This window comes from Metarhizium brunneum, chromosome 5 (genome assembly GCF_013426205.1).
Source record: "Metarhizium brunneum chromosome 5, complete sequence".
In the NCBI taxonomy this organism is placed as follows: domain Eukaryota; kingdom Fungi; phylum Ascomycota; class Sordariomycetes; order Hypocreales; family Clavicipitaceae; genus Metarhizium; species Metarhizium brunneum.
Window position 1 is genome coordinate 1,614,904 of NC_089426.1, and position 22,041 is coordinate 1,636,944.

At 50.9% G+C, this 22,041-nt stretch overlaps 8 protein-coding genes across 8 annotated transcripts; 4 read left to right on the forward strand and 4 right to left on the reverse strand.

The window, feature by feature from the left end:
- Positions 1 to 61: 61 nt before the first annotated feature.
- G6M90_00g085870 (uncharacterized protein) lies at positions 62 to 1,015 on the reverse strand (the record flags this gene model as incomplete). The annotated part of the gene is made up of 4 exons (XM_014685660.1): positions 62 to 240; positions 293 to 454; positions 512 to 906; positions 969 to 1,015. 4 exons carry the CDS (start codon positions 1,013 to 1,015, stop codon positions 62 to 64), a joined length of 783 nt encoding a protein of 260 aa, XP_014541146.1.
- A 395-nt stretch (positions 1,016 to 1,410) lies between these two features.
- SPC2 (Signal peptidase complex subunit SPC2) lies at positions 1,411 to 2,196 on the forward strand (the record flags this gene model as incomplete). The annotated part of the gene is made up of 3 exons (XM_014685661.1): positions 1,411 to 1,447; positions 1,513 to 1,796; positions 1,855 to 2,196. 3 exons carry the CDS (start codon positions 1,411 to 1,413, stop codon positions 2,194 to 2,196), a joined length of 663 nt encoding a protein of 220 aa, XP_014541147.1.
- A 267-nt stretch (positions 2,197 to 2,463) lies between these two features.
- MMS19 (MMS19 nucleotide excision repair) lies at positions 2,464 to 6,242 on the reverse strand (the record flags this gene model as incomplete). The annotated part of the gene is made up of 6 exons (XM_066131277.1): positions 2,464 to 3,474; positions 3,526 to 5,148; positions 5,200 to 5,786; positions 5,841 to 5,903; positions 5,957 to 6,094; positions 6,155 to 6,242. The coding sequence occupies 6 exons, from the start codon at positions 6,240 to 6,242 to the stop codon at positions 2,464 to 2,466; spliced, it is 3,510 nt and encodes a 1,169-aa protein (XP_065987450.1).
- A 524-nt stretch (positions 6,243 to 6,766) lies between these two features.
- Positions 6,767 to 7,750, forward strand: ATP11 (the record flags this gene model as incomplete). The annotated part of the gene is made up of 1 exon (XM_014685663.1): positions 6,767 to 7,750. The coding sequence occupies one exon, from the start codon at positions 6,767 to 6,769 to the stop codon at positions 7,748 to 7,750; it is 984 nt and encodes a 327-aa protein (XP_014541149.1).
- Positions 7,751 to 8,468: 718 nt separating this feature from the next.
- On the forward strand, positions 8,469 to 9,358 carry G6M90_00g085910 (uncharacterized protein; the record flags this gene model as incomplete). Its single annotated transcript, XM_014685664.2, has 2 exons — positions 8,469 to 8,491; positions 8,548 to 9,358. The coding sequence occupies 2 exons, from the start codon at positions 8,469 to 8,471 to the stop codon at positions 9,356 to 9,358; spliced, it is 834 nt and encodes a 277-aa protein (XP_014541150.2).
- A 1,788-nt stretch (positions 9,359 to 11,146) lies between these two features.
- Positions 11,147 to 13,126, reverse strand: G6M90_00g085920 (uncharacterized protein; the record flags this gene model as incomplete). The annotated part of the gene is made up of 6 exons (XM_014685665.1): positions 11,147 to 11,481; positions 11,549 to 11,723; positions 11,792 to 12,211; positions 12,270 to 12,413; positions 12,477 to 12,949; positions 13,033 to 13,126. 6 exons carry the CDS (start codon positions 13,124 to 13,126, stop codon positions 11,147 to 11,149), a joined length of 1,641 nt encoding a protein of 546 aa, XP_014541151.1.
- A 1,291-nt stretch (positions 13,127 to 14,417) lies between these two features.
- YEH2 (Sterol esterase 2) lies at positions 14,418 to 16,334 on the reverse strand (the record flags this gene model as incomplete). The annotated part of the gene is made up of 1 exon (XM_014685666.2): positions 14,418 to 16,334. The coding sequence occupies one exon, from the start codon at positions 16,332 to 16,334 to the stop codon at positions 14,418 to 14,420; it is 1,917 nt and encodes a 638-aa protein (XP_014541152.2).
- A 1,316-nt stretch (positions 16,335 to 17,650) lies between these two features.
- On the forward strand, positions 17,651 to 21,922 carry PEX6 (Peroxisomal biogenesis factor 6; the record flags this gene model as incomplete). The annotated part of the gene is made up of 3 exons (XM_014685667.1): positions 17,651 to 17,777; positions 17,860 to 21,241; positions 21,310 to 21,922. The coding sequence occupies 3 exons, from the start codon at positions 17,651 to 17,653 to the stop codon at positions 21,920 to 21,922; spliced, it is 4,122 nt and encodes a 1,373-aa protein (XP_014541153.1).
- Between the last annotated feature and the right edge of the window lie 119 nt (positions 21,923 to 22,041).

Here is a 22,041-nt window from a genome sequence, read left to right on the forward strand (position 1 = left end):
TAGTAGGCACACCCGCCGACATGGAGTCTTGTACATTAAGTTTTGTCCATCTAGCATGAATCTACGACTTGATACCCTGAAGCAGACGCTCCTCAACGTCGTCCAATACTGAGTAGTGCTCAATGACCGCCAGATTCTCGGCCTCAGTCTTGAACTGCTTGTCGGGGTCCTGCCCAGGGCCGCCCATAGGGTTCATTGGCATTTGCTGCGCCGCCATTTGTTGTGCCATTTGACTAGCGGCTAGGAGATATTAGCACGTATATGCCACAGCAAATCGACGACCGACACTCACCATTGTCGCTTCCAAGGAGAAATACGTAAACGAATTGGAGGCCAAAGATGCAGAGAAAGTACCAGCTGATACTTGACATCCACCGGGGGTCCATGTCCTTGGTCTGCACACCAGCCTGCAACATGCTCTTGAACTTGATGGTAATAGGGAAAGGCAATTTCACTAAGCCGAGTCAGCTTTCCCGCAAAACACCGTTCTCCCATTAGTAGTCAAACATACTGATGACGTAGCCACTAAAAAAGGCGTTAATCCAACTCATAATAAGTGTATTCGGAATAATCATGGCCATGTTGTTCTTCATCATGCCCATCATGCCGTCCATGGCGCCAGGGTCCGTGAGCGGGTTGGCCGGCGGCTGACCTTTGCGGTCCGGCTCCTTGAGGTATGCACCCGACTCGTACCCGGCGCACAGAGTCTCCCGGCGTTGCTCAAAGGCCTTTTGCGAGAGAACGTGATAGTTTGACCGGAGCGTGACGCCGTGAGCCAAGGCGCGCTGCTCCCGCATGCCCTTGGCATCGAGCTTCTTGGGAGCGGTGGCCATGAGGACGGAAGCGTAATGACGAAGGACTCCGGTAAGAACCATGACAACGGTGATGGGGATCAGGATCCAGTAGCTGCGACATTGTTAATATCTATCGGGACGTTGGATACTGGCGACGGGAGGTGTCGAGCATACAATAGCTGGGGATCCCGGTGGAGGGTCTGCACTGGTAGTTGCGCCATCGTCAATATATTCCAGTCGGCAGCTCGCGGAAGAGAGAATGAGGAGAAATTGAGCGATCCTAAGCGCTCGTCGACTGCCTAAACGACGGAGACGGAGGTGGTCAGCGGTTGGAAGCAGTTGGGTCCTCGAGCCAATTACGCACAGAACAAACAGCATCAGCTTTCCTGGCGGAGCTTTGGTTTCTGCCGCCACCGCCTTCCCGATAGGGGTCACACCACCCGCTTGCTGAGGCTACAGCTAAGGCCAGCTCTCCAGATCCCTTCCAGCCCCACGGTCGACTTAGATACATCGGACCAGTTGTCATCTGGAGGAAACCTCGCCGTACCATATTTTTGTTCAACAATTCGAATTCCCCTTCCTGCACCGCGAGCAGTTCGCCGATTCAACCTCAATTATGGCTGCAGAAAAAATCAGTCTGTACAATCTTGCAGGTAAATCCCACCATCAATGGCAGCATGACATCCCCAGGTAATTCGCGAAAGCTAACGCATGTCAGACCTCAAAAATACATCCGATGACGCTCTCCCCAACTACCTCAACTCCCTCAAATTCAAACAATCCCACTTCCTGACCGACGTCCGGCTGGCCCTGGGCTACGGCGCATTCGCCATCGCCGCCGCCTGTTTCGGATGGGACTACAAATTCGGCTTTGAAAACACAAAGTACTACACTGCTGCGGCTGTTGCCATATACACCCTGCTGAATGGCTTCCTTACGTTTTGGACGTCGACTGTGGAGAAGGGCACCGTGTACCAAGGAACGGCACCTTCAGGGGAGCGGGTTAGTTGTCCCAGACGTTGCCTTCATTTCTTCGGTGGATATCTACTAACAAGCGTAGATTACAATCCGCACAAACACAAAGAAAAACGACCCGACGTACTACGTAACTGTCATCTCGGAACAAAAAACCGGCGAGCCAAAGACGCTCGAAATCTCAAAGTCCTTCGCGTCATGGTTCGACGAGACCGGTCGCTTCGTCCCTAAGCCCTTCCAGGAATTCCTGGCTACTTCCGTCCCGGCTATTGGCAAGCAGGACCCCAAGAAGATCATGTCTGCTTCACAGGACGTGTATGGTGCTAATGCCGAGGTGTTGGATGCCATGTTGGCGGGGACTGGGGCTACTGGTAGTGCCACGGGTGCGAATGCGACTGAGTCGAAGGGTAAGCGGAGAAAGGCTTGATTTAGGATGCCCGGTGAAGTCTGAGCTGTGACATGGGATGAGGGGAGGAGTTGGCATGGCGTTGATCTTGCAAAAGAGTCAAGATACCAGGTGCTAGCACTATCCTGGATGTATAAAAGCAGTTAATCCTCTTTGAGAATAACTCGTTATGAGTAACTCTGACAGTAGTAAGCCGTCGTGTGAACCATTCGATGAATCTATAAAGCATCACATTTACCCCGTGGAATCACAATCCAAAATCCTCCAAACACCCCCATATGCTGGAATCTATTTCACATTTGCCCACGCACCCCGCGCCAACCGCGCCGTACTCCTCAATTCACGCACCCTATGACCACACGCAGTTGATAAATCTCGCTGGACCTGTGGCTCATACGCCAACAAATGGCGAGACTCAAACATTCGCGGCAGTCCACCTACAATCTCCAATGCTATCTTGCCACAGCCAGCCTGTACTTCTAAACTGGGAACTGCGTCTCCGTATTCAGCGGGCAACCAATCCGGTCGGTCGGCTGATTGCTGTCTGTTTGCGAAAATACTGGCACAAATCTTGATAAGGCTGCGGATGTGGTCCTCCGCTTGTTCGGAAGCTTCTACAAGGATATCCTTAATAACTTGCAAGGCAGCCATGCCGTCGGTTCCGATGCCGAGATTCTGTGCGATAGCGATAGCGATTCGTAGAATCTTGTCTGCGTCTTGCTCGTAGATTGAAAAGTCCAAGTGTTTGACCATGAGTAGCACGGATATGCTGAAGTTGGTCCTGATGACGGGATCGGTAATGCTAGAGTCTTTGCCTAAGGCGACTTCTAGCATGGGTTTGATGAGCTCAATGTAGATCTTCTGGAGCCAGAGGAGTCGAACAACAGCGAAGTTTTCTTTTGTTAGAAATCTCTGAGGGACAACGATGATTTCCAGTCCTCGTCCGAGCTGATAGCCGGACTGGACATCGTTCGGGGCTGTGCGTAATAGCTGAATCAGAGGTTGAATTTTGTTGCCACTGTATCGTCTGAAGAGTCCTCCTATTAAGGAGAATATGGAAAAGCAAGTTTCCAGATTTGTTGCCAGCGGCCCGTTGGCACTGTCTGCTCTAGTCTTTTGCAAAGCATCTTGCAAGCTGGTTGCCACATTCGCCATGACGGAGTCGAGCGTCTCAATATTGTGTTTATTCGCCAATATCGCAAGGATGGATCTCCTCACAGGTCGCAATGCGACTTCACCGACAGAGCTACCAGTAGCTGTCCCTTCAGTTAAGATTTGTTGTGCCACGCCAGTTTCGTACTGTTTGTCATGTTAGTTTCATTGAGGTCTACTCAACGAGCGCGTACTTACAAATTTGGCTATTCTAGAAGGCCGCACAGACTCCAGTATTCCGAGAGACAGAATGCCCAAATACCCAGAGGTCAACCAAGTCCAAGATGATGGCCCTGATACATTGACCTCGTCTCCGCGGAAGAGGTTCAGTGCATATTTCTCCACCTCGAGGGAAGCCTGCTGAGACTCATTGAATTCATGGACAATGAAACCAGCCAATTCAGATAGTAGAGAAAGATATCGGAGTTCCGGGTGTGGTTCTGAGCCATCGAAGTCGCTGCTTTTCGCAAGTTGGCCCCCAGTTTCGGTTGACTGCGTTGCCCGACGATATAGTGAGCCCACTATATGAAGACCAATCAATAAAGCGTCGGTACGAGCTTCACTAACAGAGGTCAAGGTTGACTGAACTGTTGGTACGGCAGGCTCGCTAAAGGCGGTCGCTGAGGAAAGTTGGGGATACTTAACGACAATTTGGTCCGAAGATAGAGTCCCCTCCTCCACTGCACTGGCCTTTGCATCCTTTTCTAAGCAGGCCTCATTGAAATATCTCACAGTTGAGTGGATTCCGGCAACCAAAAAACACCATATTCTTGGGCTAGTTGTCTGGTCAATAGCCGCCAACAACTCCAATTCAATAGTCCTCACGACTTGGACAAACTGTCTAAGTGACAATTCTAAGCTTGCTGACAGAGATGAGCAGCCAATATACGCCAGAAGCGGGCCCAGTGACTGGATTGTGTCTAATGAATCATGCGTAAGGTTGGCAATCGATTGTCGAAGGATAGACGAGGCTTTAGCAACTATCGACAGGAAGCCTCCAGGATATGCCTGGATTATCCTCTGTAGAGCCTTTACGGATTCATTGACCAGCTCATCGGCGCCGATTCTCCTAGACCTTTCGTCCCATTGCTGTGTGGAAATGTTAAACAGGGTCTCGCAGCTTTCAGCACATGTTGATATGGGTAGTAGCAACGCCAGGTCTGAAGTCTTGTGCCCTGCATCGGAAGCCAAGGACTTGACTTCCCTCTGCCCAATAAGAGCGCCAACACCTTGCACTGCCTCTGTAGACAGTTTGAAGTCCTCATCAGATGCGGCGGGCTTTGCGGGCAGCTCCAAAGGCCCTTTGTAGACATCAGCATATAGAGTCTTGAAAACTCCATCCACCGCCGCGAAGTCATTTCTATCATGTTCTGACATTTCCACATCTGTGAGTAGTAAACGGGTTTCCAGAATGATGCGCAAAATTTTTAGAAGATCCTGGCTATGTGTTGGTGATTTCGGGTGACGAAGATTCTCCTTGATGTGCGTAACTGCCGGTGCAACTATGAGAACAAAGGCGCTTGGGTTGGCGCTGAGCACACTAACAAGCAATCGACCAGCGGCGGTAGTATACATTGGCGTTGCTAAATCAACTACACAGTCTCTCGTAACGGTCAGTGTGTAGTCGCGCAGGTCATCACCGGCCAGTCTTGTCGTAAGAGACTTCAGTACTTCCAGCGTTGCCCAAATCGTGTCTTCGATTTCTCCGTTTCTGACTTCATACTTCAAACTGGTCCATATTCTGTTTGTATATGGTGTGATTGATTCCGTTGGGTCTTTGTACTCTTCCAGGCAAGCCCTTATTGTCCGCAAAACATCTACCTGTAACACTTGTAAGCTAAACAGTACCGGGCCGGGTCAGCTTCAGCTTACCTTCACATTGACTGTCACACCATCTCCTTGGTCTAATTTACCAATCAGAAAAGGTAGAGAGAGCGAAGCAAGACGATAAGTTGATGAGAAGCATTTGCGCAGCTGCAACTTCAGTTCCTCAGGCGTCACGCCACTCTGCGCAGTGCGAGGTAGGGTGATGGGGAAGTATGCCTTGAATGTTCCATAAATCTCCTCTAATATTTCCTTGGATGGCGGATACTCTGAAAGAAATAGTCGAAGTATATCAAACCAAACCATTAAGCAATCAGGGTCCCTCTCAGTTTGACAAAGATGAAGAAGATCCTTCATAAATGCGGTATCCTTACCGTCCCGCTGCTGAAGGTCCTTAGCGACCTCTGGATTGCTGACTAGCGACCTCAGCAGCTCGTAGACGGCAAGGCGAGTTTTCGATATCTGTCGAGGGAAGTCCTCTTTAAGAGTGCACACCTTTAGAATAATGTCCCTGCCACTGTTCGGGTGAAATGACTTCATGGCAATAATTCGCGAAAGTGCAGTCGCCGACGGTAGAATACCAGCCTTGTGATCGACATCAAACATGGCTCCGAAAAATGCGACCAGGAGATTGACTGCATACTGTAAGATATCGGGCAGTGCATCGACCAGTGGCTATGGGAACTTACCCTGGCTGGGCTTGAGGGCCTCCGGGTTCAGGTAATGCAATGTCCGGGATAAGAACTCCAAGGCTGCTAAGCATTAGTGAGAGTAAACATTATGATAATAAATGTAGCGGCACAACCTCTTGATCTGGCGGTCCAGTCTGGTGTATCGCCGGCATCCCGCATCACATCGTCATCATTGCTGTCAGGCATCCATGGCTGAACAGACTCAACCCATCGTGCTACAGGGTTGGAATTCGGGGCGGCGGCTTCAATCTCTGTCCATAAATCAGTCATTTGAACTTGAATACGTATACATTTTGAGCAAGAATACGAACCCTTGGCAGCTTTCTGGGCAAAGCGGACTGATTTCGCCTTGTTGTCCTCCAGAACAAAGTCTAGAGCGAGCTGGCGAAAATCAGCCATGCCTTGAGGTGCGTGACGCACGACCGGCTGCCCTGGCAATATCAACCTGCCTGTGCTTTGAAAGATGCCTGATTTTTTGAGTTATGCGACGGATTTGTCTGCCAGCATGCGCTTGCGTTCTCCTTGGGGTATTGAGTCGCAAAGTGAGAGGGGCAGCAAGAGTTGACGATTGGCGACGCAAACAACTAGAGACAACTGGACGGTCTCGCGGTCCGCAGTGCAGCAAGGCCTTGAACCCTCTTGAATATTCCCAGCGGAAGCGTGAGCTGCAACTGGTAGCCCAATAGTCGTCCAAATATTAGAAATGGATTTTGAAGGTTTGATAGCCCGAGGTCGGGATGCAATTGATGGTGGGGTCAACCTTTGGCCCCACCAACGGTTCTTGAGCTGTTGTGGGTCTGGCATTGCCATGATCGTATCGAGAGGCCAACCTAGAATTTTGAGTCACTTGGCTTGCATCTTCCCTGCATCGACACGGCCAATCTACGCATCAACGCCGTAGGTCTGATGCATACTTACAAATCATGGCTTCTGTAAGGATACCAGCACTCCGTCATTTGGCGACCTACCCCTTGCGGTCTGCCGCGCGCCTGCAAACCCAGCGTCGATGGGCCCAGGTCCATGATGTCAGATTTCTAGTCACCAAGCAACCACCGCAAGCCTTGCTTGACAAGTACCGCGAGAAGCTCAATCAAAAGGCCAAGGACGAGGGGCATGGCAGCATTGACGACTTAAAATCTGCATATGCCGATAAAATCGTTGCCGAGCGCATAAGAGACGCCATTGAATATCCGATTCCCACGATCCCCCAAGCTCCGGAAACCCCTATTTCGCAGCCGAATCGAGGGCCAATTCCGTCCCAACAGACCGCCAATGCAGCATCCGCACCACCAAGCCCAAGTGGCAAAGCTGCTGTGCAATCATTAGACGAGATTGTGGACGTTGAGAAAATCCGTGAGCTCCCGGAAAAGGAGCTGACAGCAGTTTGGAGACTTCGCCACGCCAACTCACCACATAAACTTTGCGCTGTCATTCCCACATCTTCCTACAAAGCCATGGAGGAAATGGCACGCAAGTCACCCCAGTTCGTTTTACCCGTGCCTCACGAGAGCCAGGGGGCCGAGATTCACTTCTTGCAGTGGACCTTCGATGCCGCGTCCAACACCAGCACCGTGCTCTTCACTCAGCTGGCAGAGTTCAAAACCCGCGGCGAGTTCGCCCAGCCTCACACAACGGTGACGCACCACCTCGACTTGGTTGAAGACAAGGGCCTCGTATTGATGCAGGGACAGACCATGGAAGACCGGGGTGTGCAACCTGAACACGCCAAATGGCTTGTCATGTGCCTCCAGCGATTCTACGGGGCCTGGGAAAGCACCGAAGCCGAGCTTGACGGCTCAAGGAAAGAGAGAGCCGACGAACGAAAGAAGCTGGTGGAGTGGTTTGGGAGCGGTGACTCTAGATTTAGTGTTGAAAAGCTGCTTGAAGAGGCGGAGAGGATTGGATAGACAAGCTACCCGATTGTATAACTTGTACACTAGATAGACTGAGCTGTTTTATCTCTTTGTAAATCGTAGCAAGCCTTTTGGACATCCGGCATGACGGAATGTGCTTTCGCCTCGAAGTTGATCGCACATGCGTGGTGTTGCGCCTGGGATAAGACAAAAAACACTATATTTTGTTCCCATCATAGGCTTGATTTGATCTTATCGCAGCATATATATATATATACTTATGCATATACATTAAATGAAGGGGCACTGTTCGTTCTCATCGCCAGTCTCAGTCATCATATAGATTGCCGCTGTTAGGTTTATCGAAATAAGAGCGAAATCGACCAACTGAACTTTGTTCCAGGGCTTCCAACTCTAATTCTAGTTCGAATTCAATAGCTTTATGATACCAGGACCAGCTGAATGATAAAGTTATGTCTTTCTGTAGAGATGGAGCTCCGCAACTCATCTTGCGCCTATACTCGCTCATGATCATGGACGATTCATAAGCTTAGAAAACAAACCTTGGTCAGACAGACGAGAGATCCCAGCTGGCAGACAGCTGGCAGAGGAAATTTTACCTGCGACTGTTCCACTAAACTCCCTTCATATTCACTCTTGTCCCATTGATTACTAGTATGTTTGCATCTAACAGAGAACTTTCCGCTTTTACTTCATTCCCGATATTCCAAGTCAATCCAAACATCAACCAACTTCTGTTGACAAGGCCAAAATGATCCAGACGTGTTACGAATCGTGAGTTTTAACCCCCCTTACCTAAATAGCAGCTGCGATTCTCACCAAACCTGCAGAGTCACATCCTCTGCCCTAATAACCTTTCTAGTCGGATGCGATGAACACCGCTTCACACTCCACAGCGGTGCAATCCGCCAATGGTTTCCGAATCTGATGGTCTGGCAGGACCCGGAAAACCCTATGGAACTATCTGGCGGGACCCTGCTTGGATACTGTCCCAACGAAGACGTGTATGAGTGGCAGCATATCGACACAGCCACATTTGGCCGCTTCGCCGAGTTCCTTTACTCCGGCAACTACAAGGCACCGGGTGCCACGCTTGATCTTAACAAGAAGCCGACAAAGGGGCCCCAAAGATACCGAAACTGGTTCTCCATGGCGGCCTACTCCCGCTTCCGCCATGACCGAGTCGAAACCGGCGTGGCGTCCCTCGATCGCGACGCTCTGTGGACCCTATTCAAAGGCCTGAACTACACATTGTCCGATGGCGCGGACAAGGAATCCATCCCCGTGGAGCCAAACACTGTTCCGCAGCAGAGCTATGTCGATGTCTTTCTGTGTCATGCAAAACTGTTTGCGTTGGCTCAGGAACACTCGCTGCGGCCGCTGATGAGGCTGACTCATGATAAGCTTCACCGGACACTGATTAATTTTAAGCTGTTTGAAGAAAGAATGGGTGACGTGGTACAGCTGCTGAGGATGTGCTATGAGAATGAACATGCTTCTGGGATTCGGGATGTGGTTGTTCACTATGCGGCGTGTCATGCTGAGCTGCTTTGGGGAAATCGTGAGTTTGTGGATCTCGTGGGGTCTAACTGTGAGCTGTCGCAGAATTTTATAACGGCTATTATAAATTACAGTGCTTGAGTGGATTGGGGCTTGTTGGAAAATTGCAGGATTTGAGTTTACAGTCTTGGGGGTGAGGCAGCAAGGGGGTGATTCGTGGTGTTCAGTGAAGATATTGCCAGGTGTAGCGTAATTAAAATATGGAAAAGTAAGCTCAAGTGAGCACAATGTGAAGATGAAGTGAAACTTCTCCAGTTTTTAGAGCTGGGTATTCATATATGTGTTGTGATGTGGTGAGGTCTTTTACATCTATGCTGTTTGTGACTGGCCTACCGGACGAATAACGAATCTGACGCATGCCAAAGTTGTATAAGACACCCAGCCACCAAATTTTCCCCGTTTACAATTCCATCCATATAATTCATACAAATTGAATTCATGGTCAAGATGAGCACTTAATGCTAGGCAGTGCCAACAGCTGGCAGCTAGCAACTGGCAGCAAAAATACCAGGTCAACACCATACTTTTCACTAGGAGGAGCTTTTTTCGTTTTGGTTCTCATTCATTAAACATTTATTTAATGTCTTTTTTTCTCTCTAACCCTCAGCGACTTCCATTCTACGAGACAAAAGCTTTCCATGGCGCCCGAGGCAAAGTTCACGTTTACCAAGTGCGTTGCTCATCCTTTGGCTACGTTGCTCGAAGTGCTAATTTGATGAGCAGTGTCCCCTCCTTCGAGCAAATAGTGTTCGTCTGCTCATATGACACAACAACATGCAAAATTCATGAGCACGCCTTATTACAACGGTTCCCTCATATCAAAACACAGATAGAAGCACGAAGAAAAGCCAACCCTAATGAGGAAGTTGAATTCTCATTTCAGGGTACCAAGGTGGAATTTGAATCATTCTTTCAGTACATATATACAGGAAGTTACGATAGCCCTGAGCCCATATTGGTGACTCACAAAACCGATAGCAACGACCTTAACAGCCCCCCCAGGCCAACCACCAAGAGCAACAACAGTAATCAAAACGATAGCCCCAAAGCAGCCGAGCAGAAACATTTCTGCAGCAGTTGTCATGAAGTTTTGTTGAAGCGTTTCCGAAATGCGCTTTCTATCCTAAAGGAAAGGGTTTCCAGCGCGGCTCACTATTCACGACCAAACTCGAATCCGTACGAAAGCTACGAGAATATCTTTAAACGGCATGTCGACATATATCTTTTGTCCCAAAAGGAATACCCTTCGTTGGCCGTGTTAGCAAAATATAAGTTGCATCAATCACTGGCCAGGTTTCAGCCACATGACCAGAGACTTGTCGACATCATCAGACTTCTTGAGTACTGTTATGACAAAGACCGCCTGTCTAATGAGATAAGAGAAATCGTTGCTCATTACGCAGCTATCCTTGTAGATAGGCTTTGGAAAATTGAAGATTTTGTGTATCTTGTGAGAGACAATGGCAACTTTGCGATGGACTTGATGGATATGCTTGTCCACCGACAGCTTCGGTCGAGAAGAGACCGCTTGATCACAATGCTCGGTAAGAGAGCTACCAGGACGGACATGACTTGATTCATACCGCTCAGAGTTTAGAAATTCGAAAGGGAGTTCAAAACTAGAGTTTTTTTATTTAACCGGAGAAGGGTTGGCAGGTTTTCTTGCAGCGATGGCTACGCGGACATGAACAGGAGTGACTGTATGGTAATAGGAAAAGTGAAACATTAATTTTGTAGCCCGGTAGGGTTGCCATCAGGGTTAGGAGATTGCTTTACAGATTTGCACGACAGAGGAGGCGCTTATCACAAGAGCCCCCAAAATAGCTCAATAAACTCACTCTATAAACCTACAGCCTTTCCATTTCCCCATTACAGCTTCGCCCTAGTACCCTGGCCCTCCTCCTTCTTAATCTGATCCTTCAACACTCTTCGCAGAATCTTACCAGCCTGCGACTTGGGAATCTCCTTGACGAACCGCACACCGCCGCGCAATCGCTTAGGTGGTCCGACTCTCTCGCCCAGCCAGTTGATGATGTCCTGCTTCAGTTCATCGGATTCCTCGACGCCGGGACGCACGACGACATAAGCACGTGGCACTTCGGTGTGCTGCTCGTTGTCCCAAACGCCAACAACGCAGACGTCGTTGATGTCTTCGCGGCCATGGAGCTTGGCTTCCAGTTCAGCGGGCGGCACTTGGAAACCCTCTGTTTTGTGTAAGCACATCCCTCTTTAAACAGTGAAGGGAACTTGGGGACAGGACAAAACACATACTGTACTTGATGAGTTCCTTCATGCGGTCAGTGATGTAAAAGTGGCCGCGTTTGCAGGCATATCCCACGTCGCCAGTCCTATACCACCCGTCTTCCGTGAAAGTCTCCTTGTTCAGGTCAGGTCTATTCCAGTAGCCGTGGAAGACGTTGGGGCCCCTGACGAGGATTTCACCAGCCTATACCCATTAGCACTGCTTGCTGTACGACTTTGACAGCTCCGCCCGAAAAAAAAAATGAAACTCACCTCTCCTCTGGGCAGCTCCTTGCCATTCTCATCCACAATCTTGGCCTCGACCAGCGGCACCAAACGTCCCACGGAGCCCTGGAACTTCCACCACTCGTCTGTCAATTGTGAATGGGTCACCGGACTTGTCTCCGACAGCCCGTAGCCCTGCTTCACGCCAATGCTAAGGCGCTTCCAGACTGCCTCGACGAGATCCACGCCAAGGGGCGCAGCGCCAGAGTTGATCCACCGGATCGACGTCATGTCGTACTTGTCCACGATGGGGTGCTTGCCCAGCGCGAGGACAATCGGCGGCGCAACGTACAGGAATGTGATGGAGTGCTTTTCGATGAGTTTACACGCCTTTTCGAGGTCGAATTTGGGCAAGACGATCATTTGGGAGCCGGTCTGCATCGTGACGTTCATGATGACAGAGAGCCCCTACGCGGTTGTTAGTATATGGGATTTTTTGGTGTTTTCGTGGTCAGGGCGGTTTTACGTAGATGTGGAAGAAGGGCAGCACACCGAGGTGTCTGTCCGAATCCCAGTTCAGCACCTTGGCATCGAGCCGTGAGGTCTGGTACGCATTGGAGACGACGTTGGAGTGTGTGAGCATAACGCCCTTGGGCAGGCCAGTGGTTCCCTAATACACCGTTAGTCAGTCTCGATCAAGGCCTGAGCTGCAAGTGGCCACGCAACAACGTACAGAGCTGTACACCAAATAAGCCAGGTCTTTCTTGGGATCCAGCACGGTTCTTTTGGGCTGGAACCAAGCGCCCTTTGCTGTAATTTCAGTCCAGTGCTTGTACTTGCCCGTCTCGTCTCTCCCGTCGCCCATGAGAATGACCTTGTCGAGCGGGATCTTGGCCTTTTGGGCAGCCTGTACTGCCGTCTTCAGGAAGGGCTTTTGGGTGACGAGAGCTGCGGCTTTGGAGTCGAGCAGCTGGCGCGCAAGTTCGTCCACGGTGTAGGTTGGATTGGCAGGGCTCGAGACGCCGCCGGCCCAGAGAAGACCGTACGTCACAATGGGTGTATCTATGCAGTTGGGTGTGAAAAGGGCCAGCACATCGCCCTTTTTCCAGTTGAACATGTGTCTGAGGCCCTTGCCAAACGCGATCGAGCCATTCTTGATGTCGTTGAACGAGTATGAGCGGTCCGTGTCACCATCGGTAAAGAGAACTACAGAGACGTGTTTGTGAGTAAGGGCGGCCCTGATACGATTCACCAGCCAGCTCCAAGGCCAGGCTGTAGAGGGAACGAACCGTGGTTATCTGGGTATTCCTTTGGCTGCTCGAAATACATGGACCAGACGTCAATATCGGGAATGTCCGCGGTCCATTCTGACTGAATAGGCATCTTTGCTGGTCGGTGAAAGGCTGATGGTGGCTTGGAAATCTGAAGTCTACTATCGCGATGGTCTCTACTAGCAGGGCTAAACAGCAGTGTGCCGCACAACGCAATCGCAAATAGCACCCAAGCACAAATCTCGGAATCGCAAACCACGTCTGAATGAAAGCATATGGAGTCGAAGCTTTCGACTTGACGCAACAGGGGCCCAGGGGTGATTTAAAGGGTAGTCCGCAAGCCACCGCGGGCACGGCGCAATACCACAACGCCGACGAATCGAGACCACGAACCAGCCGTCTATCGAGTCGAAACTCGAAAGAGACGTCGACCAGGGCCAGTCCAATGCCGGCTTCCGCGCTCCCGATTTACCCAATACTGCACTGGTGGTTCTCAGTGCCAGATCACTGTTTATTTCCGTCCGAGAAGCGCCGGTGAAGCCGACCCTCGGGCTGTGGGCAATGCAACCACCATTTGTTTATCCAACTTGTCAATGGTCCGTCGTGATACGAAGCCCCGTCCTGGACCGAGGTGAAATGCTCAAGGCTCCACACCGTGGGGTAAAACCGGACCAGGCTCCTGATGGCCTTGCCGCGGAAGTTGGGGAGACCTTGAAATACTGGGGGCATCTCCATTTAGCTGATCCCGTAACGTCGAATGCATTATGCGGGGAACAAGGCTGCGCGGGCTCAGCACGGAAAGATTTGTTGCAAGGGCCTGGCGTCTTCGCTGCCGCCCTCGTGATGTCACCAGACCGGACTTTTTCCCCGTGGAATTCTAATGCTTGGTTGCCACCCACCGCAAAACTCCACACATGCCGCGGTGAAACCCTTTTCGGGTGTTTAGGGTAGCTGAGAACGAAACTCGAAATAGACGCTTGCACGATTAGTAATTCATCGCGGCGCACCGACTGCGTGGGAGCAAACTAATGATGCGAGGAGGGTGAGTTTTTTGTTGAAATGCCAAATAGCACAACTGCAACTTTCAAGGGTTGAAGCTAACGAGACCCAAAGGGTAAAAGATACCACAGCCGGTGTCAACAGCGAAAAACTTGACAAAAGAGACTAGCTTTTGAGAAAAGAAGATGCCCAATCAAACTATCAAAGACCTTGGTATGTATGTCTATTCCCAATCCCCCATCAACTGTCATTCGCTATATTATTGAATTGATGGCCTGAACGTATATCGTGTATCTAGTATCTATACCACTCTGTATCACTTGACTTGACTTGCCTTCTGCTTAATTTGCATCATTCACCACGCCGTGTCATGCATATCCGTCATTCAAATATCGTTGATATCCTCATATGACGGCTGTCGTTGACTCTATTTCTGGAGCCCATGCAGGTATTGTCTCGCAGCCTTCTGGGACTCTGCATCTGTCTCGGGCATGGCATGTTTTCCAGAGAACTTCGCGAATCTCGACAAAAACCTGCTCCACAGCGTCGATGGCCCAAATGACGTCTAGATGCTCGTAGTCTTCTATCACCTTGCTGTGTATCATCTTCACATGCGGCTCTTGCCCACTGGTAAACCGTCTCAGAAGTCGTTTGCCATCGACCAGCTGATCATTCCCACAAACCCACATTGCAAAGGGCGGAACGAGTTCATTGTACCATTGACGACTTGCAGGGAATGAGCCATTGTGCAAACCATTGTTGTCCTGTTGCTCTTCAAATTGAAGAACCTTCTCCGTTGACAGGATGCATTTGTGCCTGGCGAAGCCGTCTCGGCCGAGCCACCACCGCATGGTTTCTGCACTGACATATACCGGAGCAAATTGGAAGAGACGGTTCCTCAATCCCCGATCCCATCTTGCGTCGGACCAGTTGAAAAGAAAGGAAAAGACTTTGTATCCCAGCCAACCGAATACTGTGGGGTTCATAAATGAATGCATTTGCATCATGAATGGTATAAAGGAGTGTATTCCGAATATGAATTGAAACCAGAACGGCGAAATTTTCCGCATAAATTTAAAGTAGAATTTGTCGATGACGGGCCCGGCGTAGGCAGCTGGAGCCAGGCCACAAAACACCGTCAACTTCTCCCCGAGCGTTGGACACTGATCCTTGGAGAGAGCAATCAGGGTCTGGGCCGTGCCTTGCGAGTGACATACAAGTCCAAGTTTGTCGAAGCCAGTTTCTGCAAGCACGTGTGCCGTCAACGCTGGCAAGTCGAAAATGCCCATTTGTCGTATATTCCAACACCACATACGAGGATCGGTTGTAGACAAAGACTCATGATCAGGGCTGAATCCGCATCGGTTGTTGCCTAACCAGACGTCAAACCCGGATTTGCAGAGCCAAAATGCCAAAGAATCATCGTCATTACTGCAGTAAGCTCCCGAACTTTGCAGCAGACCATGCATCAAAAGCACCGGGAATTTTGTCTTCTTATCGCTGGGCCTTAACATCTTCCTGGGGCTATTTGTACCAGAGCTCTCGGCATCGGCATTCAGTATGGTATATTCTTTCGGGTCGTATACATGCCAGAGGTCGATAAGGAAACCATCTTCCGTGCGAACTTTGAACATGTCAACGTCAAGTCCTACTCGTCGCGCGTAGTATCCAACATCACAGACAATCTTGTCCCTGCCTCCCTCGGTCGGTGGATATTCATCAGCAGTTCCCTCTTGATCACCGCCAATCTTCTCAGCCGAGGTTCGATGATCCCAAGCCTTTTGCTTCTGTTTGCGAATGTCTTCTCTACGAAGTTCCTCTTCGTAGAAAGGTCGCAATTTTCTCACGTCTCGTTGTGTCGACTTGTAAATGATTTTCTTGATCAGTTTCGGGATACTTGTGATCAGTGAACCAACCACAATGAAACAGAGGAATGAAAGGCTCAAAACTGCAGCCGAGAACCTGAAAAGAAGGTATTGCAGCCTTCTCTTGAACGAGGGATGGCTGTAGAGTGGCAGCGGGGGAAATAATGGATTGACTTGTGACGGATAATGATCATCTTGGTTGTTTGGACGCGTTTCTTCATCTGCACTGTAATAAAGTCTTGCAGACGTTTGCAACCCCGGAACTCCATTATTGAGAGAAGACGGCGCCTCAGCATGCTCTACTTCTGCGCCTTTTTCATGGCTTTCACCATCTGGCACAAAGCCATTGGCCTCATCCGCCACTCTGGTCGTGGCTCTCAACGGAAAAGTTGGTAATTTACCGTTATTCTGAAGAGAATTCAAGGCAGGACCGGCAAACAAGGCTTTTGCAGCCATGGACACTGACCCTGTCCGTCCCGTATGATCCTGCTGCGTAGTTTTGCCGGCTTGGCCTTTGGTTTGAACCCCAAGTTGCCTTAGTTCATGACTTGGCGCTCCGTATACCTTTTGGCCTCTAGGCTTCTTGGATCTCGATGGTTTCGCCATGTGGTATTGGCATTGGCAATTTACACGCGACGTCAGATCGTGTACAGGTGCGTTGTTTTCTTGGCATACCGAAGTGCACGATACACGAACAGAAGAGGGGGGGAGGAGACTTATACCGGTAAGAAATCCAGCATTTGAAAATTGCGCTCTCAGGAAGAATGCCTGGCCAGTTTTGGAGAGGGTCAAAGAGTTGAAATGTCACGTTCATCCCCCCTCGACTGCTGACCGGGGTTCTCCATACGCGATGATACAAAGCTTGTGGGGGAGTCGTGGGGTCAGCCACGCAAGACATGTGAAATTAGTCCATTTTGGATTCTTGCCTGTGCGTTAGGCCTTGTGAAAGGCGGGACTGGACTTCAGGATGAGTCTGGACTCTGGTGTTTAACGGGGTGGTGCTGAGCATTGCCATCAAAGATATGCCTGGCAATAGTAACGTTGAAAGGATACTTGAACAAAATGACATGGAGAGACGTGGGGTGTGAGGAATCTGGCTGGCGGAAGGAACGGTGGTTGTGTCCTCGACTGCCGACTGCACCTGCCCTCAACAACTCCAAAATCGCAAACCAGCCTCATGTTCGCCGTATGGTGTATCCAGGAGAACTTGGCAAACGCGCCGACAGTCGCTGACCTCGGTGTGTCCCATTGGCCATCCCAATCTCAGGGGTTGGACGACTGAGCCTGGAATTGAAGTTGGAAGTGGTCGGCTGGTGGATCCTCGAAAACCCCTGCGCCTGGACACTGAAGCCGAGGCCTACCTGATTTGCGGACGTACGCCGCGAGTCCGTGACCCGACAAGCCGCCAACGGCAGCTGGTATCCCGTCCGTTGCCGCAAGCTGACCGAGCTTGACGACTTTTGCGACCTCAATTCTGTGGTGTCCCTTACCTTTGCAGCACTCCGCTGCACCAAGCCATTGAGTGTTGCGTTCGATTCTGGAAGGGCTTCTAAACGCGCTCGAAGCTCGTCCAGCTCTAGCAAACTCCTCGCATTGAAGCTCGTGCCTGCGCGCGATGGTCTTGTGATTGCGGGGTGGACAAGCTTGACCAGACGGTATTTCTGTTTCAAGCTCCCATCACGCTCCGACGGCTCCGAAACCTGCAACCGCGCAGCGGCATCCAAGATATGGCGGTTTCCGATGGTGCGAGGGCTCCATTGCGGAGGAGTACGATGCGTAGGCGGCGGCAGGACAAGCCGGCCATCTCGGCGCGACTTGTTCTCGATGACCGTATCAAGAGCGATGTCGGCATCATATCGGAAGATCTCTTCTCTGACCTCTTTCCGCACCTTAGGGATGGTATGTTATAGATAACCCGCGGACTCATCTACTCTGCACTCTTGTCTTGCGCCATTGCTGACATGTTGTGTGTCACGTACAGGCTCCGAGGACGACCTCCCAGATCAGACATACCACATCGCGTTGTCTCCATGGTCCCCCAACGCCGCGCCAGCCGAGACTGCCTGGTCCGTTGTCCCCGTCGTGCGATCTTCTACACTGGCTCATTCCACGGTGCAATTTTCCCCCTCGTCCTCAGCCCTTCAGAGCTTTGCCGTCGCATTGCAGGAAGTTGCGCCGTCCAAGTTGTCTAGTCATAGCCGAAGCGGCATAGAGGTACTGGTACTGGATGTGGTTCCTATACCCCTCGAGACCGTATTTGTCAGTTTGGAGAGCGAGTCGACGAAACGCTTGGAGAATGGCGAAGGCACATTTTTCAGAGAGCACCCGAAAAATCCCAGAGGGAAGAATGTTGCCAATATGACACCCGAGGAGCGACTCATCACCGCCATCCGATCGTCTCTTAGCAGCCTTAGAGTTGCGCACGCCGGCGACCTGTTTGCTCTGCCGCTGGCACCACATCATGTTACTCATGTGCCACCAAATCCGGGCAAAATTATGCTATGTGAGCCAGTTGCGCAAGGTATCTTGACCGACGAAACAAAAATTGTTCTCATGCGTGGGAGACACACAAGACACAGCCGAGGGACGGCATCCATGACCGCTAGCCATCGGCTTAATGGTGTGGGCGAGGAGGAAGAGGACGGAAATACAGACCAATTTTTCTCAGCTGCAGAAGAGCGTTATCGAACGGATGCAAAAGCTGACGAGACTGTGACCGAAACGGAGACGGAATTGTCCGCGACAGAGCAGGAAGACGAGCTGTCCGACGATTCGATGGATGAAATGATCACTCTCGAGGCTCCAATGCTTCCCACTACGAATATGAGCGGACTCGGCACGATGCAGCCCGGCACTCCAATGACGATTGGAACACTCCGCGGCAGAAAAACGAACGGTGTCGCAACCCCTGGATCCATCTTCTCCAACTTCACTTCTGCTACTGCTCGACCTGATCGACCTAGAGGCCGACTTTTTAGAGCACATGGATTGGTGAAACCCATCCCTTCTGATCTGCTTCACCCAAAGCCAGCCCCCGAAGATGATGAGGAAGCGAGAATATATGTCGACATGACCTCCTTGCCCAAAATTGGATGCTTTTCCGGTGACTGGGCTCGAATCGAGGTGGCGGAAGAGCCGCCTTTGAACGGATTCGGTGCTTTTGGACTGGGCAGCTTTGGCAACACGGAGTCCGAAGCATCAAACTGGCGCCCCGTCCGAGTGTTTGGCCTTCCAGAAGGTTATTCTCAACGACCAGTTACGAGGATTCCGAGTTCCCGAGCAGGCGAGAGGAGAATGTCTTTCTTTGAATCTCAAGTACAGCGACCTACAAGTCCTGCCGCATACGCATCACCTATTCTGATTGCTAATCTGGACGGTGCTACGCACTTGCGTGTCTCGGCTCTTAAACGATCTGCCTACCAAGGCAAAGGGACTCTGCCTCGCTTCACCAGCGCATCTCGCCCGCCCTACGCAAAAGATATTGCCATTCACCACATTCGAACTCCCGTTTCAGCTGAAAGAGCTTACCAGACCGCTGTGTTGGGCGGATTGAAACGGTACTTTGCTCAAAAAACTCGCCTGGTACGGTCTGGAGATCTGATTGCAGTGCCAGTCGATGCCCAACTGGGAAGAGCACTACAGGAAGCTACTGGCGCTGGAGGCTCAGAGGTAGATGACGTGATGGCATTAACAACTGGTGAGGCAAGGCCCGGTCAACCGTCTACGCGGATTGACAGCGTTGCCTGGTTCAAGGTCGGCCATATTCAAATCCAAAAATCTGACGAGGACGAGGACGGCACTGCCGAGGCTTTCTGGGGCTCGGTGACGTGCATTGACAGCTCGACTGTCGGTATGCACGGATCTGGGTTTGAGACGAGCCGTGTACCGGGAATGGGGCAGAGCTCATGGCCATATTATCTCGGGCTAAAGAAAGCCCCAAGACGTTCATCTGATGCTAGTCCGCTAGCTGTATCAGATCAAAGGGAAAAGTTTGTCCCGCCCTTAAGGCGGCAGCTTCGCGAACTGCTCGCGGCCGGGACCAGCCCCAGGGCAATCCATCTCAAGATGCCCCCAATTGCCATTTTGTTAACATCCACCCATCGAAACATTGGCAAAGCTACACTGGCTATGGCAGCCTGTGCTGATATCGGACTTCATACGTACACCATTGACGCCTATGATATCTTGAGTGAAGGGGGCGGGAGTGGAAGTGACGTCAAGACAGAAGGTTTCCTCCGAACGCGTGCCGAGAGAGCTAGCAGCTGCGGTCCAGACTGTTGTGCCCTTCTTATCCAGCACATCGAGGCCCTCACTGCTGATAGAATCGAGTCTACGATGAAAGAAATTCTAGAAGATACCCGAGTTCTCATCGCAACCACGAATGAGGTGGATCAAGTTCCAGACGGTGTCCGAGCTTTATTTACGCATGAGCTGGAGATGGGGGCGCCAGATGAATCAGAACGTGAAGCGATTCTGAGGAACGTAGTCGACGACCGAGGTGTCACTTTGGAGCCGACGATTGATTTGAATTCAGTCGCATTGAAGACCGCTGCATTGGTCGCTGGCGACTTAGTTGATGTTGTTGAGCGGGCATCCTTGGCTCAGCATGCGCGACTCGAAGCACTTTCCTCCAAGAACACGAACTGCGACACTGTTGTTACGATCCGAGATGTTCAAGTTGCAGGAGGTCCAATTGCCCGGTCTCTCACGGCTGGGGACTTTGAAGTCGCTGTAGAAGCTGCTCGCAAGAACTTCTCCGATTCCATTGGGGCACCCAAGATCCCCAATGTCACCTGGGATGATGTTGGTGGTCTCAGCAACGTCAAGGATGCAGTCACTGAGACGATTCAATTGCCACTGGAGCGCCCTGAACTCTTCGCCAAGGGCATGAAGAAGCGATCAGGTATCCTTTTCTACGGGCCACCTGGCACCGGTAAGACTTTGTTGGCAAAGGCTATTGCCACAGAATACAGTCTCAACTTCTTCAGTGTTAAGGGACCAGAACTGCTCAACATGTACATTGGTGAGTCTGAAGCCAATGTACGGAGAGTGTTCCAACGTGCAAGGGACGCTCGCCCTTGTGTTGTGTTCTTTGATGAATTAGATTCCGTTGCTCCAAAAAGAGGTAATCAGGGTGATAGTGGCGGTGTTATGGATCGAATCGTCTCTCAGCTTCTGGCCGAACTTGACGGCATGTCTGGTGGAGATGACGCAGGTGGTGTGTTCGTTGTTGGAGCCACCAACAGACCTGACCTTCTGGATCCAGCTCTCCTTCGTCCTGGCCGATTTGACAAGATGCTTTACCTAGGGGTGTCTGACACTCACGAAAAGCAGCAAACCATCTTGGAAGCGTTGACCCGAAAGTGAGTATCCCAATGTATCATCCGGCATCATTATAGACCTGGCATATATAGCTAACTTGTTGATATAGATTTACGCTTCATCCTTCAGTTTCGCTGCGGAACGTTGCCCAACAGCTGCCATTCACGTACACAGGTGCCGATTTCTACGCCCTATGCAGCGACGCCATGCTCAAAGCAGTCACGCGGCAATCATCTGCCGTGGATGCCAAAGTCCGTGCCATCAACGCCGAGCGCGCGGGTAAATCTGAAATCTCCACGGCCTATTTCTTTGACCACTTCGCTACCAAGGAAGATATCGCCGTCATGGTTACTGAAGCAGACTTCCTGGCCGCCAACGACGAGCTGATTCCTAGTGTTAGCGCCGGCGAACTGGCGCATTACGAAAAAGTCCGCGCAACCTTTGAGGGAAGCCGTGATAAGCAACCCAAAGCCAGCGTCGCCATGTCGGAGAATAGAGCGTCCGGCAAGGGCAAGCTCAGTGCCAAGGCCCATGGCAAGCTGCCTGCACCAAGCAAGGGTAAAGGCAAAGCTCCTGCGCTGGATGGCGATGGCGATGACGAGTATGATGACGACTCGGACGCTACGCCCGTTGGTACCATCAATGGTCGGTCAAAGGGTAAAGGGAAGGCTGTCATGGGGTTTCAAGACGGGACTGCCAGTGATGACGACGGATTGTACTAAATAACAGGGATGCGTGGCGTGAGAGCATTGTGTTTGATACAATACCCTTTCTTGCAAGATGCCCTTATGGAGGAAATGTATATCATATCATTACTTGAGTCAAAATTTGAGGACGTCAT